The sequence below is a fragment of the Procambarus clarkii genome, chromosome 14 (genome assembly GCF_040958095.1).
Source record: "Procambarus clarkii isolate CNS0578487 chromosome 14, FALCON_Pclarkii_2.0, whole genome shotgun sequence".
In the NCBI taxonomy this organism is placed as follows: domain Eukaryota; kingdom Metazoa; phylum Arthropoda; class Malacostraca; order Decapoda; family Cambaridae; genus Procambarus; species Procambarus clarkii.
In genome coordinates this window covers 6,682,071-6,695,219 of record NC_091163.1, presented here as the reverse complement: position 1 = coordinate 6,695,219, position 13,149 = coordinate 6,682,071, and the positions used below count along the sequence as shown (strand labels likewise).

The 13,149-nt window shown below is 52.0% G+C and overlaps 2 protein-coding genes across 7 annotated transcripts in view; one reads left to right on the top strand and one right to left on the bottom strand.

Moving 5' to 3' along the window:
* Syt1 (Synaptotagmin 1) overlaps nucleotides 1-13,149 on the top strand; it is a 76,695-nt gene that overhangs the window by 15,074 nt on the left and 48,472 nt on the right. For all 6 annotated transcript variants that reach the window (XM_045765156.2, XM_045765136.2, XM_045765122.2 and 3 more), the window contains exon 2: nucleotides 5,784-5,864. In XM_045765156.2, coding sequence (XP_045621112.1) covers nucleotides 5,798-5,864 — 67 coding nt within the window. In that variant the 5' untranslated portion in view covers nucleotides 5,784-5,797. The remainder of the gene's footprint in view (nucleotides 1-5,783; nucleotides 5,865-13,149) is intronic.
* On the bottom strand, nucleotides 4,299-5,724 carry LOC138364675 (uncharacterized). The gene is made up of 2 exons (XM_069324649.1): nucleotides 5,703-5,724; nucleotides 4,299-4,855 (listed from the first exon to the last, which is right to left on the bottom strand). Exons 1-2 carry the CDS (start codon nucleotides 5,722-5,724, stop codon nucleotides 4,299-4,301), a joined length of 579 nt encoding a protein of 192 aa, XP_069180750.1.

Below are 13,149 nucleotides of genomic sequence, written 5' to 3'. Positions count from 1 at the left end.
GTGCTCCCTGCTGGTGTGTGGTGCTCCCTGCTGGTGTGTGGTGCTCCCTGCTGGTGTGTGGTGCTCCCTGCTGGTGTGTGGTGCTCCCTGCTGGTGACGGGAAGAAGAAGAGGGGGTGTGTACCGCTGCTCACAAGACAGGTCACGTCTGGGCACCAGAGTATTTAGTGGTTCCTGAAGACTACCTCAGACGCCGATTAGTTCCGCTTCCGGCGGCCTTGACCGGGTGTAGGGGGGGGGGGGGGGTGTGGTGCTGGGGGGGATGTGGGGGGGGGGTGTGGCGCTGGGGGGGATGTGGGGGGGGGGGGTGGTGCTGGGGGGGATGTGTGGGGGGGGGGGTGTGTGTGGCGCTGGGGGGGGATGTTGGGGGGGTGCCACACTCACCAGTGTGAGTGTGTAAACCAGTGTGAGTGTGTAAACCAGTGTGAGTGTGTAAACCAGTGTGAGTGGAATCATCCGGTCTTCTATATCTTGTTGTCATGTTTGATATTTTATATTAGGGTTGAATTGTATGAGGCACTTGTGTGTTGTGTGATGACACTGTAAACGACTCCTCCTCGAGTTGTTTACAGTGCTCCTCCAGCTGTCCATGCCTCACTGTGGGGGCAAACACCCCTCCTACACCCCCCTTCGGCCTACCAACAGTAATCCCGCCTCCTGCCTGCCACCAGTCGTCCAGTCTCCCGCTGTCAGGTCTGCCATAAACTACTGAACATCCTTATGGGATACGAAGTATTGTTGTGCGGCTTCCTCCCCCCCCCCCCCCCCCCCCAGTCTACCAGCAGCTGGCTCCTTGGTGGAGCCGGACTCTGGCCGTGTCCTGCCTGCGCCGCCTCGCCCCGGGCCTGATGGCTGCATTATGGCTTCTTTCCCATCCTTTCCCATCCCCAACTGATCTCTTCCTCTCGTCCTCGGCCTGCCAGCTGCTGCCCCTCCCTCTTCCTCTCCTATCCCAACCACTTGGGCTGGACGGTAGAGCGACGGTCTCGCTTCATCCAAGTCGGGAGATCAATCCCCGACAGTCCATTCTGGAGTTGGGCACTATTCCTGGCCCCCGTGTCCCATCCCTAATCCTTATCCTGATCCCCTCTTCCAAGTGCTATATAGTAGCAATTGCTTGGTGCTTTCTCCTGATAAGTCCATCCCATTCCTTATCTTTTGTGATAGCCAGATACTCATTCCACATGTAATGTAATCTCCCAGTCTTCCCTCCTCATGCACTTGGCGGCCCCCTCCCCAGACACCCCTCCTCCCCCCCATCACTGGGGTGTGTGGGGGGCGCTGGCCCCCGGGAGACATGGGTCAATACTCCTCCCCATACACACCCTCTGCTTCCTCCGTCTCCTCCTGGTGTCTCTGCCTGTCTGTGGCTGTACTTGTCTGCTGGTAGGTCGTCTGTGTCTCCTGCTGTGTGTGTCTTCTGCTGTGTGTATACTCACCTAGTTGTGCTTGCGGGGGTTGAGCTCTGGCTCTTTGGTCCCGCCTCTCAACCGTCAATCAACAGGTGTACAGGTTCCTGAGCCTACTGGGCTCTATCATATCTACACTTGAAACTGTGTATGGAGTCAGCCTCCACCACATCACTTCCTAATGCATTCGTGTTAAATAGTCTGTCTTTATCAACCCTATCAATTCCTTTGAGAATCTTGTATGTGGTGATCTTGTCCCCCCTAACTCTTCTGTCTTCAAGCAACGTGAGGTTTAATTCCCGTAGTCTCTCCTCGTAGCTCATAACTCTCAGCTCGGGTACTAGTCTGGTGGCAAACCTTTGGACCTTTTCCAGTTTAGTCTTATCCTTGACTAGATATATGGACTCCATGCTGGAGCTGCATACTCCAGGATTGGTCTGACATATGTGGTATACAAAGTTTTGAGTGATTCCTTACACAAGTTTCTACGTTTCGTTGACGCTTTCAACATTTTCAAAGGCTGAGAGCAAGTGAACATAACTTGGCTGGAGTAGCCGAATATATAACATAGAGTACTCACCTAATTGTGCTTGCGGGGGTTAAGCGTTGTCTGTGTGGAAGTGATCACGTGAACCAGTAGGTTCACGTGATCACGTTATTATATGTTCACGTTGCTGGAAGACAGAAGAGTTAAGGGGGACATAATCACCACATACAAGATTCTTAAAGGAATTGATAGGGTAGGTTCTACAGCCTACACATGTCCTGTGTTTCAGTGATTGATGGGGCAGTTTGACGGACTTTATACCTTGTTCTCGAAGATGTGTTACCGGGTGTTATAGCTGGCTGGTGTGTATGTGTGTGTGTGTGTGTGTGTGTGTGTGTGTGTGTGTGTGTGTGTGTGTGTGTGTGTGTGTGTGTGTGTGTGTGTGTGTGTGTGTGTATGTGTGTGTGTGTGTGTGTGTGTGTGTGTGTGTGTGTGTGTGTGTGTATGTGTGTGTATGTGTGTGTGTGTGTGTGTGTGTGTGTGTGTGTGTGTGTGTATGTGTGTGTATGTGTGTGTGTGTGTGTGTGTGTGTGTGTGTGTGTGTATGTGTGTGTGTGTGTGTGTGTGTGTATGTGTGTGTGTGTGTGTGTGTGTGTGTGTGTGTGTGTGTGTGTGTGTGTGTGTGTGTGTGTGTGTGCGTGTGTGTGTGTGTGTGTGTGTCGTGCAAATGGTTGCCGCTCATATCTTCCATTGTTATATCTGTCGATTATTTCAAGTGTTGTTTGTGAGGATGTCTCTGGTGATGGTGTGGGTGTGTAAACACCACATGTGCCGTGATGGCGCCTCGCTCCCTGTCACACGCCACGGAAGAGTTATTGTCTTACCTATATACTGAGATCCCTGGAGCTTATAGCCCCCTCCCCGCTTCCCCAAGTGATCACGTCAAGGCATATATCACATTTGTTTCTTTCAAGATGTTCCGTTTTGGTGTCGGCGAGTCAATGTTCTTGTAGATTATAATAACAGTAGGAGATGAGTAGTGTATAATTGGACGTTTCAGAAGGGTAGGGCAGCTCACCTTATCTCTTTGATATATAGATCCGCTACAGTGTTCAGTATATGTGTATAAACTTTAAACTTTGAAACTAAATCAATACTCTAGTTATAACTATATCTAGAAACTTTATATCTCATGGGGGTTCGTCACGGGGCTGATATTGACACTTTCAGGCAAGTTTATGGAGAAACTTCTTGATAAAGTTAGCAGAGTGTGACTGGACTCGCTTCAGTATTGGGGATATATATATATATATATATATATATATATATATATATATTAGTATATTTTGGTAGCAGTCTTTCCTGTAGACATATATCATTAAATATGACCGAAAAAGTAAGATTAATAATTCTAACACGAATTTTTTCAATGTTTCTTATATTTTTTTTCACTTTTTTATACAATTGACGATCTACTATAAAACCAAGAAAACGCCCAACCTACTCATGAGAAACTCTCCAGACACAAAGCAGAACGCTTTAAAAGAGACCAATGTCGTCTATGCCTTCAAATGCCCACTTGGGGACTGTAAGCCTCAAAGAATTCAGTATATAGGCAAGACAACAACATCTCTTTCCAGGCGATTAACGATGCATAAGCAACAGGGCTCCATTAAGGAACATATAATCTCTTCCCACAACCAGACCATCACCAGAGAAGTCTTAACAAAAAACACGGAAATCATCGATAGATACAGCGATAGCAGGCGGCTCGACGTCTGCGAGGCACTACACATCAAGAAGTCAACACCAGCAATCAACAGCCAATTAATGCACAACTATATTCTACCCACTTCAAGACTCCGCACCAATATAGAAGCATCAAGAAATATGGGCCAATAGGCCCTTTGCAGTTACTTCCATTCTTCCCTTTAACTTACAAAATATTATACCCATTGTTTCGTGCTCTGTCTTGTGTTGAAAGCTTGTTTTTACCTCATCCAAAACTGTTGTAACATATCACCTCACCCAAATGCAGGTATAAAATCGAAGATGTTTAAACTCTGTTCAGTTATAGTTGTGTGTGTGTAAACTAAAGTCTTTGAAGATGTAATAAGTTTTACGAAACACGCTCAAGTGTTGCGTCAGACTAGAAATAAAAATGAATTTTGGAAAATTGATTTTTCAGTTACCATCAACAGTGAAAAAAAATATAAGAAACATTGAGAAAATTCGTGTTAGAATTATTAATCTTACTTTTTCGGTCATATTTAATAATATATATATATATATATATATATATATATATATATATATATATATATATATATATATATATATATATATATATATATATATATATATATATATATATATCACCAGGATACTGACACCACACTACTTCTAAACCTCCACCCTCATGGTGATGACTCTTATCATGATGGTGATGGCTATCATTATAGTGATGGTGCTTGCTACTTCTATAATGATGGTGCTTGCTACTTCTATAATGATGGTGATTGCTACTTCTATAATGATGGTGCTTGCTACTTCTATAATGATGGTGATTGCTACTTCTATAATGATGGTGCTTGCTACTTCTATAATGATGGTGATTGCTACTTCTATAATGATGGTGCTTGCTACTTCTATAATGATGGTGATTGCTACTTCTATAATGATGGTGCTTGCTACTTCTATAATGATGGTGATTGCTACTTCTATAATGATGGTGCTTGCTACTTCTATAATGATGGTGATTGCTACTTCTATAATGATGGTGCTTGCTACTTCTATAATGATGGTGCTTGCTACTTCTATAATGATGGTGATTGCTACTTCTATAATGATGGTGCTTGCTACTTCTATAATGATGGTGATTGCTACTTCTATAATGATGGTGATTGCTACTTCTATAATGATGGTGCTTGCTACTTCTATAATGATAGTGCTTGCTACTTCTATAATGTAATTCCGTGTATGAATGTAATTTTTGCTCCTAGGTAGCAGGTACTCACCTAGTTGTGCTTCCGGGGGTTGAGCTCTGGGGCCCGCCTCTGAACTGTCAATGAATCAGCCGAATTTTTTTAAACTACGAATCCCGAGCGTTGTTCACTCAGCCGTCAGGCCCACAATTTAGGTGTTATTTCCTTATTGCTGATAACTCCAACATATAGAAAATGGGAATTATTGACCATAGACTTCACTGTTGTGAGGCTAATGATGGTGAGGGATGTGATGATGATGATGAAGATGGAATATGTTGATAGTGATGGTGACTGAGTATAGTGATGATGATAGAGCATATTGACAGTGATGGTGACTGAGTATAGTGATGATGATAGAGCATGTTGATAGTGATGGTGACTGAGTATAGTGATGATGATAGAGCATGTTGATAGTGATGGTGACTGAGTATAGTGATGATGATAGAGCATGTTGACAGTGATGGTGACTGAGTATAGTGATGATGATAGAGCATGTTGATAGTGATGGTGACTGAGTATAGTGATGATGATAGAGCATGTTGATAGTGATGGTGACTGAGTATAGTGATGATGATAGAGCATGTTGATAGTGATGGTGACTGAGTATAGTGATGATGATAGAGCATGTTGATAGTGATGGTGACTGAGTATAGTGATGATGACAGAGCATAGTGATTGTGATAATAATGCAAGCGTATGTTGATGGTGATGATAATGTTGATGAAGAATGTTGAAAGTGGTGATGATGGTGAGAAACTATATTGAGAATGACGCGGGTGATGATGAGAGAGTAATGTTCATGATGATCGAGTCTGGTGACTGTGATGGCGGTGCAGCGGCATGTAGATAGTGATGGTGATGGTGACAATGGGTTGATAGTGACAATATGGTGATGTTTCAGGCTCGGCTGCCAGGATGAGGCTTCGACGCAGCGCGGCGCCCGAGGGCACCACGCCCGACACCCTCACACCAGAGGAACCAGGTGAACCATACACCCTACACCCGTCTGTACCACCCTACACCCCTCTGTACCACCCTACACCCCTCTGTACCACCCTACACCCCTCTGTACCACCCTACACCCCTCTGTACCACCCTACACCCCTCTGTACCACCCTACACCCCTCTGTACCACCCTACACCCCTCTGTACCACCCTACACCCCTCTGTACCACCCTACACCCCTCTGTACCACCCTACACCCCTCTGTACCACCCTACACCCCTCTGTACCGTCCCTACACCCCTCTGTACCACCCTACACCCCTCTGTACCGTCCCTACACCCCTCTGTACCACCCTACACCCCTCTGTACCACCCTACACCCCTCTGTACCACCCTACACCCCTCTGTACTACCCTACACCCCTCTGTAACAACCTACACCCCACTGTACCGTCCCTACACCCCTCAGTACCACCCTACACCCCTCTGTACCACCCTACACCCCTCTGTAACAACCTACACCCCACTGTACCGTCCCTACACCCCTCAGTACCACCCTACACCCCTCTGTACTACCCTACACCCCTCTGTACACCCTACACCCCTCTGTACCACCCTACACCCCTCTGTACCACCCTACACCCCTCTGTACCACCCTACACCCCTCTGTACCACCCTACACCCCTCTGTACCGTCCCTACACCTATCTTTATCAACCTACACCCCACTGTATCACCCTACACCCCTCTGTACCACCCGATACCCCTCTGTACCACCCTACACCCCTCTGTGCCACCCTACACCCCTCTATATCGTCCCTACACCCCTCTGTACCGTAACTACACCCCTCTGTACCATCCTGCACCCCTCTGTACCACCCTACACCCCTCTGTACCACCCTACACCCCTCTGTACCACCCTACACCCCCTCTGTACCACCCAACACCTCCTCTGTACCACCCTACACCCCTCTGTACCACCCTACACCTCTCTGTACCACCCTACACCCCTCTGTACCACCCTACACCCCTCTGTACCACCCTACACCTCTCTGTACCGTCCCTACACCCCTCTGTAAAACCCTACACCCCTCTGAACCGTCCCTACACCCCCCTCTACCGTCCCTACACCCCTCTGTATCACCCTACACCCCTCTGTACCACCCTACACCCCTCTGTTCCACTCTACACTCTTCTGTACCACCCTACACCCCTCTGTACCACCTTACACCCCTCTGTAACACCCTACACCCCTCTGTACAACCCTACACCCGTCTGTACCACCCTACACCCCTCTGTACCGTCCCTACATCCCTTTGTACCACCCTACACCACTCTGTACCACGCTACACCCCCTCTGTACCGTCCCTACACCCCTCTGTACCACCCTACACCTCTCTGTACCACCCTACACCCTTCTGTACCACCCTATACCCCTCTGTACCACCATACACCCCTCTGTACCACCCTACACCTTTCTGTACCACCCTACACCCCTCTGTACCACCCTACACCCCTCTGTACCGTCCCTACATCCCTTTGTACCACCCTACACCACTCTGTACCACCCTACACCCCTCTGTACCGTCTCTACACCACTCCGTACCACCCTACACCCCTCTGTAACACCCTACACCCCTCTGTATCGCCCTACACCCCTCTGTACCACCCTACACCCCTCTGTACCACCCTACACCCCTCTGTATCACCCTACACTCCTCTGTACCACCCTACACCCTTTTGTACCACCCTACACCCCTCTGTACCACTCTACACCCCTCTGTACCGTCCCTACACCCCTCAGTACCACCCTACACCCCTCTGTACCACCCTACACACCTCTGTACCACCCTGCACCCCTCTGTACCACCCTACACCCCTCTGTATCTCCCTACACACCTCTGTACCACCCTGCACCCCTCTGTACCACCCTACACCCTCTGTACCGTCCCTACACCCCTCTGTACCACCCTACATCACTCTGTACCACCCTACACCCTCTGTACCGTCACTACAACAATCTGTACCACCCTACACCCCTCTGTACCACCCTACACCCCCTGTACCACCCTACACCACTCTGTACCGTCCCTATACCCCTCTGTACCACCCTACACCCTCTGTACCGTCCCTACACCCCTCTGTACCACCCTACATCACTCTGTACCGTCCCTACACCCCTCTGTACCATCCCTACGCCCCTCGGTACGTCCCTACACCCCTCTGTACCGTCCCTACACCCCTCTGTACCACCCTAAATCCCTCTGTACCACCCTACACCCCCCTGTACCACCCTACACCCCTCTATACCGTCCATACACCCCTCTGTTCCGTCCCTATACCCCTCTGTACCGTCCCTACACCCCTTTGTACCACCCTACACCCCTCTGTACCGTCCCTACACCCCTCTGTACCGTCCTTACACCTTTCTGTACCGTCCCTATACCCCTCTGTACCGTCCCTACACCCCTCTGTACCACCCTACACCCCTGTGTACCACCCTACACCCCTGTGTACCACCCTACACCCCTCTGTACCGTCCTTACAGCCCTCTGTACCATCCTACACCCCTCTGTATCACCCTACACCCCTCTGTACCAACCTACACCCCTCTGTACCACCCTACATCCCTCTGTACCACCCTACATCCAACTGTACCACCCCACACCCCTCTGTACCGTCCCTACACCCCTCTGTACCACCCTACACCCCTCTGTACCACCCTACACCTCTCTGTACCACCCTACACCCCTCTGTACCACCCTACACCCCTCTGTACCACCCTACACCCCTCTGTACCGTCCCTACCCCCCTCTGTTCCACCCTAAACCCCTCTGTACCGGCCCTACAGCCCTCTGTACCACCCTACACCCCTTTGTACCACCCTACACCTCTGTACCACCCCTACACCCATCTGTACCACCCTACACCTCTCTGTACCACCCTACACCCCTTTGTACCACCCTACTGGTTGATTGGTTGACCCCTCTGTACCACCCTACACCCCTCTGTAACACCCTACACCCCTCTGTGTCGCCCTACACCCCTCTGTACCACCCTACACCCCTCTGTACCACCCTACACCCCTCTGTATCACCCTACACTCCTCTGTACCACCCTACACCCTTCTGTACCACCCTACACCCCCTGTACCACTCTACACCCCTCTGTACCGTCCCTACACCCCTCAGTACCACCCTACACCCCTCTGTACAACCCTACACACCTCTGTACCACCCTGCACCCCTCTGTACCACCCTACACCCCTCTGTACCGTCCCTACACCACTCTGTACCGTCCCTACACCCCTCTGTACCACCGTACACCCCTCTGTACCGTCACTACAACAATCTGTACCACCCTACACCCCTCTGTACCACCCTACACCCCCTATACCACCCTACACCACTCTGTACCGTCCCTACACCCCTCTGTACCACCCTACACCCCTCTGTACCGTCCCTATACCCCTCTGTACCGTCCCTACACCCCTCAGTACCACCCTACACCCATTTGTACCGTCCTTACACCCCTCTGTACCGTCCCTACAGCCCTCTGTACCACCCTACACCCCTGTGTACCACCCTACACCCCTGTGTACCACCCTACACCCCTGTGTACCACCCTACACCCCTGTGTACCACCCTACACCCCTCTGTACCGTCCTTACAGCCCTCTGTACCGTCCTTACAGCCCTCTGTACCATCCTACACCCCTCTGTACCACCCTACACCCCTCTTTACCACCCTACATCCGTCTGTACCACCCTACACCCCTCTGTACCACCCTACACCTCTCTGTACCACCCTACACCCCTCTGTACCACCCTACACCCCTCTGTACCACCCTACACCCCTCTGTACCGTCCCTACCCCCCTCTGTTCCACCCTAAACCCCTCTGTACCGTCCCTACAGCCCTCTGTACCACCCTACACCCCTCTGTACCACCCTACACCCCTCTGTGTCGTCCCTACACCCCTCTGTACCACCATATACCTTTCTGTACCACCCTACACCCCTCTGTACTACCGTACACCCCTCTGTACCGCCCCTACACCCTCTGTATCGTACCTACACCCCTCTGTACCACCCTACACCCCTGTGTACCACACTGAACCCTTCTGTACCATCCTGTGTACCGCTGGGTACTACTGGAAAGGATAGTGCAGGGCGGTACACTTCCTTCACCTCTGATGACTACCGCTCACATGATGTGTTGTTATGCCTGTATATATCACTAGTTTATTGTACATTAGAAAGCAATAAATTATTACCTGGATCACTAGTTTAGGTTCCTTAGTATGGAGGAGCACCACTGTGGTGGAGCACCAGTGTGGTGGTGGTGGAGCACCAGTGTGGTGGTGGTGGTGGTGGAGCACCAGTGTGGTGGTGGTGGTGGTGGAGCACCACTGTGGTGGTGGTGGAGCACCAGTTTGGTGGTGGAGCACCAGTGTGGTGGTGGAGCACCAGTGTGGTGGTGGTGGAGCACCACTGTGGTGGAGCACCAGTGTGGTGGTGGTGGAGCACCAGTGTGGTGGTGGTGGAGCACCAGTGTGGTGGTGGTGGTGGTGGAGCACCAGTGTGGTGGTGGTGGTGGTGGAGCACCAGTGTGGTGGTGGTGGAGCACCAGTGTGGTGGTGGTGGAGCACCAGTGTGGTGGTGGAGCACCAGTATGGTGGTGGTGGTGGAATCAGCAGTGTGGTGGTGGTGGAGCACCAGTGTGGTGGTGGTGGTGGTGGAGCACCAGTGTGGTGGTGGTGGTGGTGGAGCACCAGTGTGGTGGTGGTGGAGCACCAGTTTGGTGGTGGAGCACCAGTGTGGTGGTGGTGGAGCACCAGTTTGGTGGTGGAGCACCAGTGTGGTGGTGGAGCACCAGTGTGGTGGTGGAGCACCAGTGTGGTGGTGGAGCACCAGTGTGGTGGTGGTGGAGCACCAGTGTGGTGGTGGAGCACCAGTATGGTGGTGGTGGTGGAATCAGCAGTGTGGTGGAGCACCAGTGTGGTGGTGGAGCACCAGTGTGGTGGTGGTGGTGGAGCACCAGTGTGGTGGTGGTGGAGCACCAGTATGGTGGTGGTGGTGGAGCACCAGTGTGGTGGTGGTGGTGGTGGAGCACCAGTGTGGTGGTGGTGGTGGTGGAGCACCAGTGTGGTGGTGGTGGAGCACCAGTGTGGTGGTGGAGCACCAGTGTGGTGGTGGTGGTGGAGCACCAGTGTGGTGGTGGTGGAGCACCAGTGTGGTGGTGGTGGAGCACCAGTGTGGTGGTGGTGGAGCACCAGTGTGGTGGTGGAGCACCAGTATGGTGGTGGTGGAGCACCAGTGTGGTGGTGGTGGTGGAGCCCCAGTGTGGTGGTGGTGGTGGAGCACCAGCGTGGTGGTGGTGGTGCACCAGTGTGGTGGTGGAGCACCAGTGTGGTGGTGGAGCACCAGTGTGGTGGTGGTGGTGGAGCCCCAGTGTGGTAGTGGTGGTGGAGCACCAGTGTGGTGGTGGTGGTGCACCAGTGTGGTGGTGGAGCACCAGTGTGGTGGTGGTGGAGCACCAGTGTGGTGGTGGAGCACCAGTATGGTGGTGGTGGAGCACCAGTGTGGTGGTGGTGGTGGAGCCCTAGTGTGGTGGTGGTGGTGGAGCACTAGTGTGGTGGTGGAGCACCAGTGTGGTGGTGGTGGAGCACCAGTGTGGTGGTGGAGCACCAGTGTGGTGGTGGTGGTGGAGCCCCAGTGTGGTGGTGGTGGTGGAGCACCAGTGTGGTGGTGGTGGTGGAGCACCAGTGTGGTGGTGGTGGTGGAGCCCCAGTGTGGTGGTGGTGGTGGAGCACCAGTGTTGTGGTGGTGGTGCACCAGTGTGGTGGTGGTGGAGCACTAGTGTGGTGGTGGAGCACCAGTGTGGTGGTGGAGCACCAGTGTGGTGGTGGAGCACCAGTGTGGAGGTGGTGGAGCACCAGTATGGTGGTGGTGGAGCACCAGTGTGGTGGTGGAGCACCAGTGTGGTGGTGGTGGTGGAGCCCCAGTGTGGTGGTGGTGGTGGAGCACCAGTGTGGTGGTGGTGGTGGAGCACCAGTGTGGTGGTGGTGGTGGAGCCCCAGTGTGGTGGTGGTGGTGGAGCACCAGTGTGGTGGTGGTGGTGCACCAGTGTGGTGGTGGAGCACCAGTGTGGTGGTGGAGCACCAGTGTGGTGGTGGTGGTGCACCAGTGTGGTGGTGGAGCACCAGTGTGGTGGTGGTGGTGGTGCACCAGTGTGGTGGTGGAGCACCAGTGTGGTGGTGGTGGTGGTGCACCAGTGTGGTGGTGGAGCACCAGTGTGGTGGTGGTGGTGGTGCACCAGTGTGGTGGTGGTAGAGCACCGTGCACTGCACAGCTTTTAGTCGTAGTAACCAGTGGTCGTTACAGCCAGTGGTCGTAGTAACCAGTGGTCGTAGTAACCAGTGGTCTTTACAGCCAGTGGTCGTAGTAACCAGTGGTCGTTACAGCCAGTGGTCGTAGTAACCAGTGGTCGTTACAGCCAGTGGTCGTAGTAACCAGTGGTCGTTACAGCCAGTGGTCGTAGTAACCAGTGGTCGTAGTAACCAGTGGTCGTTACAGCCAGTGGTCGTAGTAACCAGTGGTCGTTACAGCCAGTGGTCGTAGTAACCAGTGGTCGTAGTAAACAGTGGTCGTAGTAACCAGTGGTCGTAGTAAACAGTGGTCGTAGTAACCAGTGGTCGTAGTAACCAGTGGTCGTAGTAACCAGTGGTCATTACAGCCATTGGTCGTTACAGCCAGTGGTCGTAGTAACCAGTGGTCGTTATAGCCAGTGGTCGTAGTAACCAGTGGTCGTTGCAGCCAGTGGTCGTAGTAACCAGTGGTCGTAGTAACCAGTGGTCGCAGTAACCAGTGGTCGTTACAGCCAGTGGTCGTTGCAACCAGTGGTCGTTGCAACCAGTGGTCGTTGCAACCAGTGGTCGTTGCAACCAGTGGTCGTTGCAACCAGTGGTCGTAGTAACCAGTGGTCGTAGTAACCAGTGGTCATAGTAACCAGTGGTCGTTACAGCCAGTGGTCGTAGTAACCAGTGGTCGTTACAGCCAGTGGTCATAGTAACCAGTGGTCGTTACAGCCAGTGGTCGTTGCAGCCAGTGGTCGTAGTAACCAGTGGTCGTAGTAACCAGTGGTCGTAGTAAACAGTGGTCATTACAGCCAGTGGTCGTAGTAACCAGTGGTCATAGTAACCAGTGGTCGTAGTAACCAGTGGTCGTTACAGCCATTGGTCGTTACAGCCAGTGGTCGTAGTAACCAGTGGTCGTTACAGCCAGTGGTCGTAGTAACCAGTGGTCGTAGTAACCAGTGGTCCTAC